The 21,857-nt window shown below is 49.9% G+C and overlaps 1 protein-coding gene across 1 annotated transcript in view; it reads left to right on the top strand.

The window, feature by feature from the left end:
- The window catches only part of LOC119404989 (uncharacterized), a 180,376-nt gene that overhangs the window by 101,140 nt on the left and 57,379 nt on the right, over positions 1 to 21,857 (top strand). Inside the window, 1 exon segment of the mRNA XM_037671736.2 lies at positions 3,808 to 4,008. Within this exon segment, the coding sequence (XP_037527664.2) occupies positions 3,808 to 4,008 (201 nt within the window).

Here is a 21,857-nt window from a genome sequence, read left to right as displayed (position 1 = left end):
GGTCGTAAAGCGACTACTTAGTTTTAGTCACTCGCTGCTTGATTTTTCATTCGCACGACTGCAGTCGCAAACCTCTGAGCCAATGACATGCGCAGGAACAGAACGTCAGCTTTTTTTCCCGGGCAATGGCAATGCGAGCCGTATGAGAGAAGACGTGAATTCCGTGTGGCGACGGGTATAACTGGCAAACAGGTGTGAACGATCGGTCACCTTGAGTCGCTTTTTGGTCGGCACTCGCAAATAATCGCGCGACCGGCGCAAGTCGCAGGTGTGAATGAGCTTATAGTTGCGAGTGCACGCCTTATTCTGTCTTGTGTTGTCTTTTTTCTGCGGTGGTTACGCGTCTTGTGTATTCCAATACGCCTATGACGTGTCTCTACGTGTTTTCTGTGTTTGTATCACTGCCGCATATTTTGCCGCTAAGCGCTAATATGTCCTTTTCCAGCGCATTACACAGGGGGCGAGTGTACATTTCGCAGATTTTCCCGCTCAGTTTACAAAGTACCCCTCGTGCCCAGAGTGTCGGAACGGAACGAAAACCGAAAACGAAAAACGAAAAAAACGATATTTTTGACCGGAACAAAAACGTAACCGAAACTTTATTTATGATTTCGTTCCGGAGTGAAGCCGAAATTTTTTCAATCGTTTTTCGGTTCACGAGAAAATTTCGCAATCCGGAACAACTGAGCTCATGCAGTGTGAGCATATCTCAGGGTATAGTATTAGCGCATACCTCAGACAGGAATTCCAGAGCAAAGATATGTTGAAATTGTGCGAAAAACGAAAACAGTGGCAACCAGAGATGTTTATATTAACGCAAGTGGACTTTTGCGCGTCTGTCAAGCAGGCCAAAGTGGAGAGGGCATTGTCGGCGCTGAAGTTTGTCACAGCGAAAGCTGTTATTAGATCACAATAGCCGATTTTGGCGCCATAGTTGTCCGCCGCCGCCGGTGTACGTGACCGCCATCGGGTGATATAAGAAAAAATTAAATGAGAAACAAATTTCTAGGATCCGCGCCCTCTGCGTGGCAGTCGCGTCTTCCACCACAGTGTCACGCTGCTGCTTATAACTCCATCGCAAAAATACTCTATACAGGCGTCATGTCGGGCAGCGAATCGCGTTAACATATGTAATATAGCGTTGCAGAAGAGTAAAATAAAAACCAGTCATCACACAATGCTAATAGCGCAAAGAGTGTGTGGTTTAATGCTTCCCACCAGTGTTGCGGAGTTGCCACTCTTGAAATGGAATGACTCCGGAATCATTCCACATTTTCGCGACCCCGGAATGGAATGGGGACAACGCTCGGAAGAATGGAATTGGAATGGAATTACGTCTTTTTCCAAAAATAGAGGACGTTTTTGTCTACGTGCTGTTTTTCAAACTTCGTACGTTAGTAAGTCAGAGCCTCGCAAATTAACACTAGAGCAGTATTCTTAAAATGGCTTGGCTGATTACAAGCACGGTACATTTATAAGCAACGCGCCTACTACAAACAGAGGCGTAAGTTAGTGTATAAACAAATGCATTATCCCAGCAGATACCAAAGGGAGAAACAAATTACCCCTGCGCGTTGGTTCCCATTGATACCCCCACACGAAAGTGGCGAATACTCTATGCACAGCCTGATCTTTATCTCACGAGCAGTTTAGTACCTGACACACGTAAATAACCTTTGCGACAAGGAAGACATTGCATACCTGCGCACAGGCGAACACAGAAAGTTCTCATCACCGCATCCTTGCTTGCGAGGCGCGCTTGACAAGCGTGTGTGCTGACGGGCAGTGCGGCCCAGTGTTCCGTATTCGATGCAAAGGCGCTTTTGTAGGCATAAAAATACGCTATTTCGTCATTTTAGCATTAACAGATTTAAGCTTAAACAATATCGAAACACCACCATTCGTTCAAACATGTTGACCGCGCAAATACTATAGGTAGCGGGAGAACTGCCCCTATGGCAACTAGTAGGGTGGTTGTACTGCACGAGATATGTCATCAAGCTACTATCCCTCAACCTTGGTAAAGTGTTTTGCGTACTTTTGCAGTTCTTAATGCATCTGATGACTTCAGCTTTATGGGGCGTTCATTCTTAACTCGATAAAACTATCAAGATGCCTTTCCTACGTTGAGGAATTACAGGAATTGAATCGAACTGCCAGGCCATTCCCAGAGTGCGAATGGTCTAAGTTTTTTTCATTCCGAGGAATTGAAAGGAATGGAATTGCGGCAAATTCTAATTCCCCGGAATGGAATTGGAATGGAATGGAGGCGCCCATTCCGCAACACTCCTTCCCATCCACTGCAAAGTGCTCAGTCATAATTCTTCAGTATCAGCCACAGCACAAAGTGCAGATAATGCCTTACAGATGTGTAGCGGATACCGCAATTCTCCGAAGAATGTCGAAAAATGGCATAGTGGGAACTTTGATACTTCAGAAAAATTACGATGATTTATCACGCAGTGGGTAGCTTGCATGTGCACTTGTATTGTTGCCCCAAGAGACTCTACAATGGGGTCTACAAAGTCCGCTCTTCCAGCTTTCGCTGTGACTGTGCTGCGTGTTTCGCGCAGGCCTAGCTATCTTTATATCAGAACAACGGTATCGCACATCAGAGAGTAGACTCAATGACGTGCTGCTTCTGAGATTGTGCTCAATCCCTTGGCACAAAGCATTAAGCCAACTGAAAAAAATCGTATTTGTCTTGTGAGGAAATAAATACTATGACTTTGAAATGAATACTGGTTTGGGCTAGTTGGTAGGAATACGTGGTACAGTTACTTCCGCTCCTCTGAAGAACGTGTTTTACCCTTGTCCCACTTTCTTAAGAGGAGGGCAAGTGACTACATCACGAATGCAATGTTTTTTTACGATTGCCTTACCTTCTTCATACTTTTTTTCATACAAAAGAAAAAAAAAACGTTACGAACCATTACGGGACGTTTTTTTTTTTTTTCGTTTCGGAACAGAAACGGAACGGAACTTTTTGCGGTGGAACGAAACTAAAACCGAAACGAAAAACATTTCGTTCCGACACCCTACTCGTGCCAGTATCCCATTTCGAGGCCGATATCACTGTAGGTATTTTGTGTTGAACACGCGCTTGTATTGGATCTCAGAAAAACAATTACAAGCTTATCGATAAACTATGTGACTTGCAGGAAAGTTGTGAAGAGGTAATCAATGGTAGAAATTTTCGCAGTAAAAAACGAGGACTAGCATCTACAAAAAATATTTTTTGAAAAACCCGGGACGCGACGGGCATCCGACTGGGATCGTCTTCAGCGAACTGTGCAGTATTGACGCGGGTTTTTATCTAATCTAAATCTAATGAACGCTTACCATCAAGAAAGGTACCAGCTAGGAAAACAATGTCATTGGTACAAAAAGCTCATGGAGCAAGCGGGAGGAGGTTATCACTCTGCAATATTTTATTCCTTTATGGACCCTACTGACAGCGTACAGTCTACGTATTAGAGAACGTAACGTCTGTGACGACTCCAGTTTTACGGATTTCGTCTTTTGTTGTTGTTTTTTGCCGTATAATTCGACATCATAGACGCCGTTTTCGCTTTCACAGTCTTCGCATGTCCAATATTTTGTTCGTGTTGCGACAAAGGAATCTGGTTTAATCAAAATGTGGTTTCCTGATAACGATATACCCAAGTACACACAAGACACATACGACTGTTACTTGATTAATTGCAAGAGTTATGGCTTCAATATTGATTGATTGATTGATTGATTGATTGATTGATTGATTGATTGATTGATTGATTGATTGATTGATTGATTGATCTTTTGCAGGCTCGGGAGCAGGCGGATCACTACGAGGCAGTGGGCTCGTCGTGCCGCGCCGTCAACGCGCGCAGTGACCTGGCTGGCTTCGTGCGAACGCTCTGCAGCACGGATCCGCGCAACCCGACCGGAAGTGGCACAATTCCGGCCACGCCCCCTCGGCACCCCTTCGTTCCGCCCAGGGCTGACGATGAATCCGTGTCCTCAGGGGTAAGACGAGAACGGGGCCTCAAACCAGACTATTTCTTTTTCAGTTGTAGTGTGTGTGCCGTATACAGCGTGTCTTTTTTTGTTTTTTTAGACAATACTGATTTGTACGAAAACGCTACGACAGTCTGGCGCCTGTCGTCTGCGCACACGAAGTCTACGTAGAGGCGGAAAACCTTTGCTACGCTTAGAGTTGTATTGAAGTTTTCAATTAGGAAAACTCGATAATTAATTTTTTGTAACCTGAAGGCAGATGTTTATATCGAAACGTTTTAGGACGTGACAGTTCATGGCATACCCATTTTTTTAGAGATACCCAAAACGCACGTAATTTGAGATATTAATCATCGAAATGCGAGGCACCGATAAAGGCGATATCGAAACAGTGCCGGAAATGCCGTCGCTGTGTAAACTCAGAGCCGAACTTCACGTGACAATCTTTGAAAAAAAAAGGCGCGTAGCAGCAGAATCTGGTCACAAAAAACGGCGAGTTGTCTCGGGTACACAAGTTCACCACGTGTTCCTTGCGCTTGGTGCGTGTGCTGAATGCGTAGGCATTCGTTGATTACTTCCCCGGACAAGATTGGCGCAGTACCATGTCCGGGATATTGATTGATTGATTGATTGATTGATTGATTGATTGATTGATTGATTGATTGATTGATTGATTGATTGATTGATTGATTGATTGATTGATTGATTGATTGATTGATTGATTGATTGATTGATTGATTTTTTATGGATATATCACAACACATGTGATCGGAGGCGAACGGAAAAGCCATTCAAGAATGGCCTGAGGGACTCCTTCGCCCCAGTACAGGCAAAAACAGCAGCTGAGGTACAAGCCAGGGGCGTAGACAGAGGGGGGGAGGGGGCTTATGGGGCTTCAGCCCCCCCCCCCCCCCGAAATTTTTCGTGATCTCATACACCACCAACCAGTGGCGATACCCGGGTGGTGGGATTTATTGGGCTTCAGCCTGATTATCATTTATTTAATTATTTATCTTTTTCTGACCCTCAAAATGTTAGCAGAAGCAAGTTTGATATCGGGCTCTACACAGATGGCTCAAAAGTGGATGATGACACAAAACATCAACTGCTAGCTTCTCCTTGGATTCCTCCGCCATGCTATATGTTTAAGTCTATGAACGATTTTAAGCAGAAACGAATGTTTACGTGGCTTGGCTGGACAGGTATCGATGGCTTAGCTTCTCAGCGCTTCAAGAGGGTGCGTTTTGCCGAGTGTGTGTCCTTTTTAGCAGAAGTGAGATTGGCAAGGGCCAACATGCGTGCACTAAGGCCCTCGTATCCAAGCCATTTCAAAAGTGGAAGCACGCCCTCGAAGTCTTCGGTGCACATGAAGTCACTAAATATCACACTGACGCTCATCTGGTAGCCGATAGTTTTCTTCAAACCTTCTCAGGATATGTGCCCAGTGTTGTGATCAGCTGGACCATGGCAGGCAAATTCAAATAAGAGAGACCCGAAGGAAGTTACAGCCTATTGTTGAGACAGTTCTCTTTTGCGGGCGGCAAGGTGTGGCTCTCCGTGGACATAGAGACAGTGGTCCCATGGATTCAAGCACAGCCTCCTCTAGAAATACAGGCAACTTCAGAGAGCTGCTTCGCATGCGCGCAGATTGTGGCGGCACAGATCTAAAAAAGCATTTGGAAAGTTGCCCAAATAAGGCCTCATATTTTAGTCCAGATGTACAAAACCACATTATAGAAATCTTTGCTGCAATCATCAAGGAAAGCCTAGTCGCAAAAGTAAACGCTGCAGGCTGCTTCTCCGTACTTGCTGATGAAACGACGGATGTTGCTGGTATCGAGCAGCTTCAAGGTACCTTAATAAGGATGCGAACGGAATCGAAGAAGTGTTCTTAGGCTTTGTGCCAATTCACGACCAAATGGCCGGGCCCTCGCCGACGCCATGATAAGGCTCCTTATAGAAATAGGAATTAACATGCAGCATCTCCGTGGTCAAAACTACGATGGTGCAAGTTCGATGGCCGACAAAACGAATGGTGTTCAAGCTGCTGTCCGTGAGAAATATCTAGCCGCACTCTATTACTCACTGCGCGTGTCACTCCCCTAATCTAGTTGTGCGTGCGGCATGCTCCATCACAGACATTCGAAACTGTTTTGGGACTCTGAAGGCGACGTCAGTCTTTTTCCGTAAATCTTCTAGCCGCTCACACGTTTTGCCAAAAATGATAAGTCTGAGCTGTCCTGAGCCTACAAGGCACTGCCTTTTGGGACTATGCGAAACGCGCTGGGTCGAGAAGCACGATGCAGTGCTCCATTTGTGAGCCTCTTTGAGCCGTTGATCGCAGCACTAGAGGAGATTAAGTTTAACGGAAATGGCGAAACTCCAGTGCAGGCAAACAGTCTAATGTTGGCACTCTTTTCACCAGCGTTCCTTGTAAGCCTGCATGTGACGGAGCACGTGTTGGCACTCACTTTGGCACTGTCGAAGAAGCTAGACGAGGAGTATCGACATGACCGTTTTTGCGCATGACGTCGAAACGAGGGCTGGTTTTGGAGAACTGCGACTATGGTGGACAAAGTGGGCAAACAAAGCAGCAAACCAGCGCCCCGGTACTGGAACCGATGCCCTCTCTCATTGCGACAGCAGGTTCTATGCGAATGTGTACAAGCTACTCCGGATTCTAGTCACCCTTCCAGTGACCACTGCCAGCGCAGAGAGAACGTTTTCAAGCATGAGGTTACTTAAGAACTACTTACGCTCCACAATGTCTGAGGAACGCATGGTTGGCCAGGCACTTCTGTACGCCCACAGAAATGTCGACATCAGCGTGTCGGAAGTCATTAACCGCTTTGTAGCGAAGCGTTCGTAGTCCGTAATGGGTCGTCCTCTCGAGCGCCTTCTAGTGGGTCGCCTCTTCTCTGAGAGCACGTTCCTCGTGCAGAGAGTCGGCCCCGCTTTTGACTGTCGCCGTCGCCGAGTGCCCGCTAATAAACGTCTTGACAATTTGGCGGAGAGTGCTGTGCCCTTTCAACAACTACGGTCCGCATTCGATGCCCTTGGAGCTTCGATCTCGTACCGTGCCTGCTACCATGACTCAAGACGCCGCCCAGCAAACGCCTCCTCTTGCACCGACGCCATGTCCAGGTGTCCCCCGCATCCGCGACCCTCCTGTCTTCACCGGCGCGGATGGCACCGACGTCGAGGACTGGCTCGCGATCTACGAGCGTGTGAGCGTCCCCAATAAATGGGACGAGGCAGGCAAACTGAGCAACCTCGTTTTCTACCTCGCGGGTGTTGCCGGCCTATGGTACAACAACCACGCATCCGATTTCGCTACGTGGTCAGCTTTCAAGACCGCCATCATCGACGTGTTTGGCCCCTGCCGTTCGCAAGCTGCAAGCCGAACAGCGTTTACGTGAACGAGCCCAGCAGGCCGGCGAGTCTTTCACGAGCTACATTGAAGACGTGCTCGACTTGTGCAAGAAAGCCAATGCGACAATGTCTGAGTCCGACAAGATCCGGAACGTTATGAAAGGCATCGACGACGATGCCTTCACCATGCTGCTCGCCAAAAACCCTCGCACTGTGGCAGAGGTCATCACACTGTGCCAAAGCTACGAGGAGCTGCGCCGGCAGCGGCTGATGACGCGTCGACCTCCATCACGCGACGCCGATCTCGCTGGCTTGTCGGCCACGTCGGACCACTCCGTCTTACTCGCCGAGATCAAGTCCTTCATGCGCGAGGAAATTGCCCGCCAGTTTTCTCTACTGGCCTTCGCTAACCCGCAGCATGCTGAGCAGCCGTCGACCACACTGCTGCCTCCCCTACGCCGGGCAATCGAGCAGGAAATCGCGGAGGTCATGCCGGAATGCCACCAGCCCCCTCCAGCGCCTGCGCCTCTCAGTTACGCGCAAGTTGTAGCCAGGCTGCCCCCAGCGCTCCCTGTGGTGCCCCCGCTAACTTACGCCGGAGCTGTCGCCAGGCCTCAGGCCTTCGAAGCGAGTGTGCCGGCTGCGTACGCCGACGTCATTCATACGCCTCGACTGCAGACCACCATGCAGTCGTATCAGCCGCCGCCCCGTCCCTCGCGTCCTGCGACATGGATGGGACCTAGCCCGGCAAGCCGATGGCGCACTGCCGACAACCGCCCCATCTGCTTTGCGTGCGGTTGGGCCGGTCACGTCGCCCGCTATTGCAACCGCGTGCAGCCGCCTCGAGTCGGATCAACCGTCACCAACCAGTCCAGCCGCCCGTATTACGACCCGCCGCCGCCTATGTCGCCGACGTCACGCCCAGCTTCATGTACCCGCCGTTCACCGTCCCCACGACGCCGATCACTGTCGCCGATGCGGCCTCGTCCGGTCGCACGAGAACAGGAAAACTAGTCGTCGCAGTCCAAGAGGCAAGGGCTGCGACGCTATCGAACTGCCAAAGCCCTCAGCAAAGCCCATCAAACGTAGTAGACGTGTTTGTAGATGGTGTGCGCACATCGGCCCTTGTAGACACTGGAGCTGCTGTATCCGTTATGGACGCTAAATTTAGCCGACTACTACGAAAAGTGACGACGCCACTTTCCGGGCTCTCCCTCCGTACAGCCAGCGCCCAAAGTATTCACCCGACAGCGGTGTGCACCGCCCGTGTCATGATTCAGGACGCTCTGTACGCCGTCGAATTCATCATAATTTGTTCATGCTCCCACGACGTCATCCTGGGATGGGATTTTCTCGCACGTCACGACGCCGTAATTCGGTGCGCACCAGCCGAAATAGAGCTTTCACCATTCCCAGATTTGACGCCGGCGGACAGTCTACCGGCTGCGACCAAGGTACTCGTCAAAGACGACACCACACTTCCTGCAAACTCGTCAACGGCTGTATCAGTCTATTGCACCGGTCTCGCTGATACCGTTGCACTCCTTTCTCCATCTGACCACGTTTTCAACAGGAAAGGCTTGCTGGTGCCATTTGCGACCGTGCAAGTCACTCAGGGCGAGACCGATATTTTTGTTACGAACCCATCCCCGTACATTGTTACATTGGTGCGAGGGGAATGTCTCGGCAGAGCGGAAGCCCTCGAAGACGCACAAGTTATGGACGCACCGGGTGACACGCACTGCGCCAGCTCCCGTTCGCTCAGTGCTGTTTCCACATCTGATTCGTCACCCGCTGACGTGTTTGGTTCCTCGATTGCTGACAACCTTACATCGGTCGAGCGTTCCCAGCTTCTATGCCTGTTGGAAGAATTTCGTTCTTCGTTCGATGTCGCGCAAACTTCTCTCGGCCGCACGTCTGCTGTCACGCATCACATCGACACTGGCACCCAACCACCACTGCGGCAACGTCCATATCGCGTATCGCCAGCAGAGCGTCGTGTAATTAACGAGCAAGTCGAAGACATGCTTCGCCGCGATGTTATTCGACCCTCCAACAGCCCGTGGGCTTCTCCTGTCGTTCTCGTTGCGAAGAAGGACGGCTCTGTGCGGTTCTGTGTGGACTACCGACGACTCAATAAGATTACCCGTAAGGACGTTTATCCCCTACCTCGAATAGACGACGCCATTGACAGCCTGCAAGGAGAAGAATTTTTTTCATCGCTCGATTTGCGCTCAGGGTACTGGCAAGTCCCCATGGCTGATGACGCTCGACCGAAGACAGCGTTTGTCACACCCGACGGCTTGTACGAGTTTAACGTCATGCCGTTTGGGCTGTGCAAAGCGCCCGCGACCTTTGAGCGCATGATGGATACCATTCTGCGCAACTTGAAATGGCACACGTGCCTGTGCTACCTCGACGACGTCGTCGTTTTCGCCCCGGACTTCTCCACGCATCTTCAACGCCTGCGGCATGTTTTGACGCGTTTGAGCGAGGCCGGGCTACAACTGAATCTAAAGAAGTGCCGATTTGCAGCACGGCAACTCACGATACTAGGATACGTCGTGTCCAAGGACGGAATTCTCCCTGATCCAGCCAAGCTTCGGGCCGTGACAGAGTTCCCCAAGCCTACGTCCGTCAAGGAACTGCGCAGTTTCGTAGGATTATGCTCCTACTTTCGGCGCTTTATCCGAAACTTCGCGACTATCATATCGCCGCTGACGAAGCTCCTTGGCAGCAACGGGCCCCTAAATTCGTGGTCGTCACAGTGCGACGACGCTTTCGCAAAGCTCCGTCGTTTGTTGACGTCTCCTCCCATACTACCCCACTACGACCCAACGGCCCCTACAGAGGTACACACGGACGCCAGCGGTGTTGGCCTCGGCGCTGTCCTTGCGCAGCGCAAACCTGGGTTCCCAGAATATGTCGTGGCATATGCAAGCCGTAAGCTTACTAAAGCCGAGACCAACTACACCGTCATGGAGAAAGAATGCCTGGCAATCATCTGGGCCCTTGCGAAGTTTCGGCCTTATTTGTATGGTCGCCCATTTGATGTTGTCACCAACCATCATGCACTGTGCTGGTTGTCGTCGTTGAAGGATCCCTCAGGCCGTCTCGCCCGTTGGGCACTTCGCCTGCAAGACTACGACATCCGCGTGCTGTACCGCAACGGACGCCAGCATGCTGACGCCGACGCCCTGTCGCGCTCTCCCTTGCCTGACGAAAATGCCCACAGCTCAGTGTCTCACTTTGCCGTTTCTTCCATCGACATTCACACCATTGCTACCGAACAGCGCAAGGACCAATGGATTGCCTCACTGATAGACTTACTGACTGATCCGTCGGCCACACCATCTACTCGCGCGTTGCGTCGTCAAGCCCACCATTTCGCCGTTCGCGACGACCTGCTCCATCGACGCAATTACAACGGCGACGGCCGCCGGTGGCTACTAGTAATACCCCGCAGTCTGCGTTCTGACATATGCGAGTCGTTCCACTCTGATCCGCAGTGTGCACACTCTGGCGTAGCAAAAACCTACCACCGCATTCGCCAACGGTACTTTTGGCGAGGGATGTACCGCTACGTGCAGAAGTTCGTTCGCTCCTGCATCGACTGTCAGCGCCGCAAAACTTCAACGCACCTGTCGCCTGCAGGTCTGCACCCTCTACCTTGCCCTGCCCGACAATTTGGGCGCGTTGGCATCGATCTGTATGGGCCACTTCCTCTGACATCCGCTGGTAACCGATGGGTCATCGTCGCTGTAGACCACCTCACGCGATACGCTGAAACTGCCGCCCTCCCTGCGGCTACAGCGCGCGATGTGGCCTCCTTCCTGCTCCACCGATTCATGCTGCGTGACGGTCCGCCCCAGGAGCTGCTCAGTGATCGAGGCCGTGTCTTCTTATCGGAAGTCGTGGAAGCCATTCTCAAAGAGTGCAACGTTGTTCACCGCAAAACTACTGCTTACCAGTCGCAGACGAATGGCCTCACCGAACGCTTTAACCGCACGCTCGGCGACATGCTCTCGATGTACGTCGCCGCCGACCACACAAATTGGGATGCCATTCTGCCCTTCGTCACGTACACCTACAATACCGCCTCTCAGAGCACTACTGGTTTCTCGCCATTTTTCTTATTGTACGGCAGGCACCCGTCGCACACAATCGACACCATCCTTCCCTACAAGCCAGATCAATCTGAATGTGCGCCTATTTCGGACACAGCCAGGCTTGCTGAAGAATGTCGCGAGCTTGCGAAGACCTTTACAACGCACGAACAAGAGCGGCAGAAGAGCATTCGCGGTGGCACCACCACTTCTGAGTCCACGTTCCTCCCTGGAGCGCTCGTGTGGCTCTCGGTCCCGACCACTGCAACTGGCCTCTCTTCCAAACTACTGCCCAAATACGAAGGCCCCTACCGTGTCGTGGAACGCACATCCCCGGTCAACTACCTGATCGAACCCATCGAACCATCTTCGGACATGCGCCGTCGAGGGCATGCGCCGTCGAGGGCGCGACATTGTCAACGTGGAGCGCCTGAAGCCCTACCATGACCCGCTCATAGTCACAAGCTGCTAGGTCGCCAGGCGGCTCCCTTTTCGTACCCGGGGTAATTGTAGCGAAGCGTTCGTAGTCCGTAATGGGTCGTCCTCTCGAGCGCCTTCAAGTGGGTCGCCTCTTCTCTGAGAGCACGTTCCTCGTGCAGAGAGTCGGCCCCGCTTTTGACTGTCGCCGTCGCCGAGTGCCCGCTAATAAACGTCTTGACAGCTTCAATAAGCTTCCTCGCCGGGTCAGCGTTGTCCTTTGATACCAAGCAGGACAAAAATCAGCGCAAAACGAAAGGAAAAGACACTGCTGTTCCAGCGTTCAGGTCAATGAGCCCGTAATTCTGACGCAATATTATTGTTCACCACCTTTTAAAGCCATGAGGATTTTGTACCTTCTAGCAGTTAACACTGTGCATGACCTAATATAAACTTAAGAATACGGGCATCAGGTGGACATTACCAGCCAATCGACAGCTTCACCTTGTTCACTGAGAGGTCGGCATATGCGGCGTTACCAAACAAATTCAACTCTTGGGAAACCGTACTAGCAGCATTGTTTGTTACTTTCATTTGTCATTTTTGTTCTTCATGGCTTTTCGAACTAGAAGCGGCAACCTTCCTTTCATATTGAGTGCACAATAGTGGTTCGCACTTTTAAAACAGTTTTGAAATAGTTTCTTTTGTTATTTCTGCGCTCTTCCTTTATAGTTCTGTCCACATGGTGCGTCCGAGACAGCAGCTTGGCCCAAGGACATGTCAGTTGGGCATTATGTATAGTGATCATTGCTTAGTTCCGTTTACAGTAAAACCTCGGTGATACGATCACAGCTGATACGAATTTCGGGGTGATACGAATTTTTCGTTGGTCCCGGCCAAGGCCCATTAGCCTGCATTGCAATGAAGTACGGTTGTTGCGAGCCAATTTTCACCCAGTGACGTTTGATACGAACGTATGCTACCGCACAGGCACGAAGAGGTGTTGTCAGTGCTGTCCTGGAAGATGCGCCAAGCACGTGCGAGCGCGGGAACGCAAGCGTGGGCATGCGCGCTGCACCGCCAAATTGTCAGAATCACGGTGTCAGAAAAACACTTTTCTTACGGTCAAAATAAACCCTCAGAGACGCGTCACGGCCTCCGAGATCGTGTGCGCGAATCTTTGAAGCTCTTAAGTGCCTCCGTGTGCTTTGGCGTTTAGATTACAGAGGATATTAGTGCCATGCTTCTTTTTCTAATGCGTCGACGCGGGCTCCTGTCGTTGTACTGTGTTTACACGTGCATGCCTCATGCATCAGACATCCTATGAAAGGTGGACGAGGACCAAAAGAAGGCCAGGACGGTATTTGCGAAGGAGTCAAGCCTCACAGTGTCAACATGCGCGACCGTTGAGGTCGCACTTGTGCGGGCATGGCCGTAAATATCCCAAAAACATCCCCAACACCTCCACGATAACAAAATCATAACGCAAGACCGTGGTTCTGCAATTTTGTGGCCTTGATCCATTGCGTCAAAGCGCTTCTTTTGTAACTTTTACTGCAGTACTCCGGTGTCATGCAAAAAAAAAAAACATACTAAAATTTTAAAGGGGCTACTGCTGGTGCGGGTCACAACGCACCTGGTTCATTAATTAAATACGCGCCTACGGGCCATATATTTATGAGTGCTGGTATGATTGCCGACATCTAAAAACTTAACTGACAATCGTTCATGGTTCTTGCGGACATTGTTGCGGCCCTGAAAAACATTAAATGAAAATTTACGCCAGCTTTCTTTTGTCGCATGCTAATTTTTTATGTTTTCTGCTGATACGAATTTTGGATGATACGAATATTTTTGGTAGTCCCATGAGATTCGTATCACCGAGGTTTCACTGTATTGATTGCATATTTAAGTGTAGATTTGTGAAGTTTTGCGCAAGCATACTGCGCACTGTTTCCGGTGACTTATGTTTTGCCCGTATTCGAGGTGTACTTTCCCATTCTTGCTTTTCCCTGGCCGCATTATTTGTGCAAAAAGATGAACATTTTGCGTAAACAATCTACATTAAAATATTTGATCTCGTCCTGGTTATTTTGTGGACTTCATTTTTTTTTGTTATCAGGCGCCTCTTCAGTTCAAAACTGATGCAGTTCCGAAGTTTACGTGATATTTGCCGTACCTGTTACACACACACACACACACACACACAAAATATTGAAAAGATTGAAGACAGTTATTCCTGGAAAGATTTTGCGGGCATGCCAACATAATATTTTTACAAAAAAAAAAAACACATTTCTTACTCGTTCTTAACAGAGGGCAGCATTCAAGAAGTTATTTGCAGCATCTAATACAAATCGTCACTGGTAATACATGTTAATGGTAATACCAGTGACAATGTATGTACATGGTAATACATGTACATACCCACGCCATTTTTGGAAAATTATGAAACCGGACGACAGAACCACAGTCTCTCTTTGTTAATGAGAATTAACAGACAATAACGCCAAGGAAAGTGTAGGGGGTGTTTTCTGTAGTATTTAGAATATAAATGTGAAGAAAGTAAAGTGGACGAAAAGATAACTTGCCGCCGGCAGGGACCGAACCTGCGACCTTCGAATAACGCGTCCGATGCTCTACCACTGAGCTACGGCGGCGGTCATCCTCCCGTCCACTTTATGGGGTATATATGTGCATTTAAACCTTGGAGTGTTAGTCAGCGCCAATCGCAGCCATGGCGGCGAGTGTGGAACACTCTTTTTCTGCCTTTCTGGCGTCACGTAGCACGTGATTTTTTTTAAATGGTAGAGGCCCAGGTGCTGTTCCATGTCAGTGCACGTAAAATAACACCAGATGGTCGAAATTTCCAGAGCCCTCCTTTATGGCGTCCCTCATAATCATGTCGTGGTTTTGGGACGTAAAAACCCCATATATTATTAAAGTGTATTTTGCCTTCACGGTCCCTAAACCACAATGCGCTGAAAAATTCAACCCCATTGCCTGTAAATGTAGGGTGAAGTCCTTTAGAGAAAAGTATCCAACTGGTTACGTTACCACGGCACGTGGTGCCGAAAAAAAGAAGGGATCTGAGCAGAGTGTCCCCCCCCCCCTCTCCTCTCAAAAAAAAGGGAAAAAAGGACGGCCCTGGCGTGTCTCCGGCTAACGCTAATGAAGGCCACGATCGCAGCGCCCAAAAAAGTGTCCTTTGAACTTTGTGGCTGCACACGCAGAGGAAACCGGTCACCGTAAGTCGAGTTCCAACAACCAGGGATTCGTCGACTCTATCCATGGGTCAATTACAGGCTAGTACACTAAATAACGACACGCTGTTGGACACCTGTCGCACTGACAACCTGTCGTCCTCACTGCATTTACCAGTAAAATGCCGGCACCTGCGCCCCTACAGTTACGTCGATATGAGTGATTCGCAGAAACTCGCTAATCAAGCTTTCTTTTAATTATTACCTTGAGGTCAGTTGTTTACATGAAAAAGTTGTAGGACGTGACAACTTATGGCGTACCCTTTTTTTTTTAAATCCCAAAAACGCGCGTAAAGATGAGAAATTCATAAGCGAAATTCAAGTCCCCGATCGCGGCAATATCGAAACTAAGCGCACCGGGCACGCAGGAAGTGTGGCAGTTGTGTTAAGTCAGACCGGAAGCTCATGTGACGAACTTTGAAAAAAAAAACGCGCCGCTGTAGAGTCCGGTCAGGAAAAACGGCAAGTCCAGGGGCTTAGCCAGATTTTTCTGGGGGGGGGGGGGGGGACACCTACCCCCCCCCCCCCCCCCCCATCCCAATATGGCTGCGCCCCTGGGCAAGTTGTCTGAAATACACGAGCGGACAGCTTATTATTTGCGCTTGGTTCGCTTATCCGTTTCTTTGTTAAACTCTGAAGAAGCGCAAAGGGAATTCATTCGCTTGTCTGCGAGAAGTAGCGCCGAAGCGGCGGTCGCCTAGTTTTAGGCTGTACAGTGAATGAAAAGGTGGAAATTGCGGTTTTCTTGGGTACTACGCGAAAGAAAGAGATAAGCACTACACGCCAAACGCAAAGAATAAGCGACCCAATTGGGTATTTGGGACGACTGCCGCTTTTTCTGACCAGATTCTGCAGCCACGCGCCTTTCTTTCAAAGTTCGTCGGGTGAGCTTCCGGTCTGACGTAACACAGATGGCGCATTTTCTGTGCACCCGGAGCACCCAGTTTCGATTTCGCCGGGACATTGAATTTCAATTATCTCAAATTAGGTGTGTTCTGGGAGATATTTTTTTAATGTGTATGTCATAAACGGACACGTAGTGCAACTTTTCCATATAAATCGCTCCTCTCAAATTAATTAAAAAGTTAATTGACGAGTTTTCCTTAATTACTCACTTCAACGTAAATTTAGGGGCGGAAATGCTTTCGTCCGTAGAGTTCGTTTGCGAAAACGACAGGGGCCCCTCAGTCATAGGCTTTTTATAGAAATCTGTATTGTCTAAAAAAAACCTGCATAGAGAGATAATAAAATGAGTGTAAGACAGGGAGGTCACCCAGAATTGTAGCATCCGGTTTGCTACCCTACACGAAGGGGAGGGGGAAAGGGAAAGAACGATGGAAAGGAAAGCGGAGAGGAGAGCTGGCGTGCGAAAAGGAAAATAATGTGCACAGCGAGTGTACTGTAGCCTATCCAATAAGCCACTGCCACGCAAGAAGTTCAATAAGGCCCCCATAAAAGTGTGCGTAAGGATCACGAGGCAAGCTAGTAACCTAAGGCAGTCGATGCTCAACACCCGACACCTACAATGTCTATAGCAAGCTAGGCGGTGCTAACACTAACACAAACCTTATGCGGGTAGTGCTCATTTGAGCGCTCACCGAGCAACCAACGCGTTACATGCCCGCCGTTAGTATACTGCGCCGTTAGATTACCAGCGAAAAAACATGTCACACAAATCAACCCTCTCCACTCCTTTAGACTATGCTGACACGTGGCAACACTGCAGCTGGCCACCACAAATTCGCGAGGGCTTCTTCACTCACCACTTACGCAGAAACTCCGCTGGCGCCGAAGGTCCATAAGTTCGGCTGCAGAAAACAACGTAGGCTGCTTTCGGCCAGCAGTCACACTTATGTGTATGACTTCGTTCTTCGTCACGCACATCTCGAGTAGCATGCTAGGCGTGCTGCCGGGAAAACTTTTCCAGTACTCATTAAAGAACCTCTCTGCCTCTGGCACTCTCATTAACAGCGCGTGCTTGCCCGAGTCGTCGCAAACCAGCCAGAGCGCAATTTCCGTATACAAGCTCACATGGTGTCGTAGCCGACGATTTCTGAAAAGGAAGGCACCCGCAGAATCCACTCACGCGGTGCTCGCGTCAGCACTAAATGGGGACTGTTGAAAACGTACTACTACCGCTACATTGGTTGTACCGCATTCCACGGCCGCGTTACCAGAAAGATTTAGCTTTTTTTTTTTTTTTTTGAGGAAGCCTGCGCACCGCCGGCGACGCCAGCGGTTATCTTTGCTATCATCCAACTTCGCAGCGAGACGTGGGCGGGGACTTGAAAAGCCAGGAATGCTGCTGACTCGCGTAGTTCCAGTGGCGCGCTGTCGGCCGTCGAAATAGTGCACCATCATAGCGGGCACGCACGTCGCAGCATTGCTTGGCGTCCGAAACCACGGTACTCGGCGCGGTGCGCACCAAAGCGGCAAGCAACGTTGCAGATTACAACCCCCAACTTTAAGGACAGACTATGCGTTTTTCTATGATGGTACAAAACATGGTGGATACAACTTTATTTAACGTCCGGCAAGGTTTAGCGCGACCCGCGCTTAGATCGCCCAAGGGAGAACGTCAAGGCCTTGCCTCAACGCCGCCTCACGAGCTTCCTGGACTGCCCACGTTTGGACGCCGAGGTCTGAGCTCCGCAGAGCGGCGGCCCACCTCGACGTCAGGGTCTCTGGAGTAACTGCCACCCTTCTGATAATTACATTACACTTCCACAACATGTGTTGGAGTGTTGCTGGCCCTTCCTGGCTCAATTTGCACGCGTAGTCCTGATGCTTACCTGGGTAGACTCGTTTAACATGTTTTTCTTTTCTATTTTCTTTTGCGCACTGCGAATGAAACATTAAACATTACTCTCGTATAAAAGCAGCTACTGACCACAACCGACAAAAAAATCGCGAATCCACGCATTATGGAGCTCTAAGCCTCCCTCGCCCCCTTCCAGAAAAACTCCGGATCATCTGAAACGGCGCATGAAGAACGGACGAGCACATAAGATGAGGCATACAAGTGCCTATATGTCCCATCTTGTGTGTTCTTCCGTTGTTTATGAGCTTATTTAGGCCATCGTGAATAAACAATTAGCCCGAATTACCACCATTGCAAAACAACTCGCAAACTGTAGCGACCCCGTGACGTGCGCTCTCGGATTGCTTTTGAAGCACCTGGCGTTCTTTAACGAGCTCCTGAAACACGATTCCCCAACCTTTTAAAACGAAAGCCCCGGATGAATCATCAAACGAGAGAAGTCGCTGTCGGCGCCACACGATATAATGCAAAAATTCATCATGTGATGACGTCACAGATCACCTAAATTTGTGACGTGATTATGACGTCATCATGACGTCACTTAACCTTATGTCACATAGACAATGAAGCCAAGGAAAGCCACCTAAGAGGGGGGGGGGGGCGCAAAGTGTGCCCCATACATTGACTTAGTGGGGAGGGGGGGCGCGCTACGACAAGCCTTCCCCCCCCCTCCCCGATGAGCAATTCTCCGCATGCCTACTACTACTACTACTACCACTACGACGACAGCAGGATAGACTAAGACAGCTTCTCCGTTGAAATAAATGCGACGTATTACATATAGTGATGCGTCCACACCTCATGTATCACAACGCCATCAACCGTAAACCAGGACAAATAAATGCTAGCCGTGGCCCGAAGCCTCGGAGGTTACCATCATGCGCCGTCACGTACCGGTGAACTGTCTCGTTCATCGGTCACGGCTCGTCGCGCAGGGATCGCGCGGCCGGCCGCCGTGCTCCCTTCCTGCCATGAGTCAGCAACTTTCGCTTCATGACGTCGCTCCTTATCGAACACGAACATCTTGGTCTTTAAAGGGGCCCTGCAACACTTTTCGAGCATGCTCAAAAAGCGCTGCCGATCGGTAGTCGAGGCTCCCGAGAACACGCGAGCCAAATATTATAGCGATGCGCACGGCCTGGAATTTACAATAAATTCTCAAAGTCAGCTGAAAATCGCTCCCTCTTCTCTCGACAAATGATGTATTAGTCCGCAAAATATGACGCGATTGTCGGCAGTTCCACCATTGGCTGATGTTATAATCACGATAACACCCTCATTATTACTTTCGTTGTTAATTTTGAGTTCAATAAGTAGATAATATGTATGTTTATATTATGTTATCGCGTTAAAAACACCGAACAAACATTAATATTAGCACTTCCGGTCTCACCGACAGCTCGTCTGCTCGTAGTTGCGTGGTTCCGTTTTCTTCGCCATGCGCAGTGCCGAAAACGTGAATATTTCTGTGCTTTTGACCATCGCCGGTTGCCGTTGAGAGTGGCAGCCGTTCGAGTGTTGCCTCGTCATCTGAGAACTGCATCGTCGGCACGTTCTCACGACCGACCGAGGCACGGGCGCAGCGTGTCTCCGATAACAATGCTGGCGTCCGGTAATGGCGGCGCTTCGGGGTCGTCTGCCAGTGCCGTCTTACGAGGCGATGTATTGGAGTATGGGCCGAAACCGATCTCAGCTGTCATTCGTTCAAAACGAGCGCGCACGTTTGCTTCCATGGTTGGCAGAGCGATGAAAACACTACGGCGTTCGAGGTGCACACCCAACATTACCAAACCGACGCGCAGTTTTCAAGCACGCGCGATACACAGCGCGATCGACTCCGCTCGACGAGAACGACGCAAGCCGACCGGAAGTGGCGGCACAGACCACGTGGTTGCGCCGAGACGCCAAAGAGAAAAAAATGAAAAAAATGCCGCCGGCGCTGACGTCGCCTCCTCGCACCTCCGCCCTCCCTCCCTCCCCTCACGCCGCGCGCAGCTTTCCGCGCGCTCGCTGCGTTGAGTTGAGAGAGAAAGCTGCGGAACGTGATCTCTATAATTTGGTAACACCACTTAGACTTGACGGATTCGAAAAATTTTTGCGGCATATGGCTCGTGAAGAGTCATACGTCAATAATGGGACTATTCCAATATAACAAAGAAAGGTGTTGCAGGGCCCCTTTAAGGTGCGCATGCATGGAGCGCATCTTACCCCAGTTTGAAAGCACCACTTTCGCGTCAATGCGCTACCTTTTCTTTTCCCCTTCCTTCTTTTTCTTCTTTTTTGCGTAGACGTTCTTGGGCTGCTACCCATGCTTTCATCCGCATGCCCGTCCTTCAGTAATTTAATCGAGCGACCGCGCTACGATAAGTGAACCCACGAGGTAATAGGCGTGCGCACAGGGGGGAGGGGGGGCACCCCCCCCCCTAATCACCAAAGAGGGGGGCGCAATATCGGCCCCGTACATTGACCCTTCTAGTTACCTCAGAGGAGGGGGGGGCCCTCCTGGGGCCGATACGGGGCCGATATTGCGCCCCCCTAATCACCAAAGAGGGGGGCGCAATATCGGCCCCGTACATTGACCCTTCTAGTTACCTAAGAGGAGGGGGGGGCGCGAAATCTGCCCCATACGTTGACATAGTAGGGTGGGGGGGCTGCGATGAACCTTCCCCCCCCCCCTGATGGGGAACCCTGCGCACGCCTATGCACAAGGTGGTACAGTAGTTAGGATGCTCGGCTGCCAATCCGAAAGTCACGGGTTCGCTCCCGGGCACGTTTCTATGGAGGTGAAATGCCAGAGGTCCTTGTACTGTGCGACGTCAGAGCTCGTTAAATAACACCATATGGTCTACATTTCCGGAGCCCTTCACTAATCATATTGTCGTTTTGGCACGTAAAACTGAGCCGACCCTGGAGATAGTACAGAACGGTGAACGGTTACCGGTGTGCTTGCATACCGTACTCCCCCGCGCATAACAAATACCCAAACTATAGCGCGCATGGAGCGAGCACGTGGCCTACCGCATTTATCCGCGTAGTACAGTGGTTAGCACTGCTTAATGTCGGCTGATGTTGCCTGTAGGAAGTTTAACATTGGCTATTGTAAGCTCAATTATGGGTAACGTTGGCTACTTATCGGCTACGGTGGCTGAATGACGGCTAGTTGCTGGCTAACGAAGGCTAATGTGAGTTGGTACTGCGACACATTGGTCATATGGTGTAATTCCAAATTGTGCACATGCACTATCTTTTAGCAACGGAGTTTCTGCTTCAATCCTCCTTCTTTTTTGTAGGCTTTTCTTTCGGGGGGAAAAAGAGACACAGCTACGGCAGGCGCGCATTGCTTTAAACGATGTTATCACGCAAGCATTTCCACGAAACATTGCGACGGCACGGTTAGCCAGCCACGCCCACAAGGACGCGGCAAAGTGAAGACGACGAAGGCACGCCAAGTGCCGTGCGGGGATTTCCTGCGCAAATCGATGCAGATATTTTTCGCCCGTTTCCCTCCTCGCCACGATATACTAGACATAATCCGCCGCTTTATCATCGGCTTCTTACTGATATGTAAATTTATTAAATTACTATAATCTGCCCAATAATGTTAATTTCATATTCTTGATAGAGAGGGAGATAAATGCAATGAGGAAATACAGGGAGGTTAACCAGAGGATAAATACTATCTGGTTTGCTACCCTGCACTGAGGCAGTTGTAAGGGGAGTCATAAAAGTAAGGAAGAGAAGAATGAGAGGGGGAGGGAGGTCGTAGCGAGAAACACACGCACTCAGGCACACACAGGAGTGTCATATTCACTCAACAATGCGGGTCTCTCGCAGAAGCTTCAGCGGCGCGTTCGTCGCTTTCTTGCACAATTAAAAACA

The sequence above is a fragment of the Rhipicephalus sanguineus genome, chromosome 9 (genome assembly GCF_013339695.2).
Source record: "Rhipicephalus sanguineus isolate Rsan-2018 chromosome 9, BIME_Rsan_1.4, whole genome shotgun sequence".
Classification (NCBI taxonomy): Eukaryota; Metazoa; Arthropoda; class Arachnida; order Ixodida; family Ixodidae; genus Rhipicephalus; species Rhipicephalus sanguineus.
Note: the sequence above shows the minus strand (reverse complement) of the source record. Positions and strands in the feature narration are given on the sequence as shown.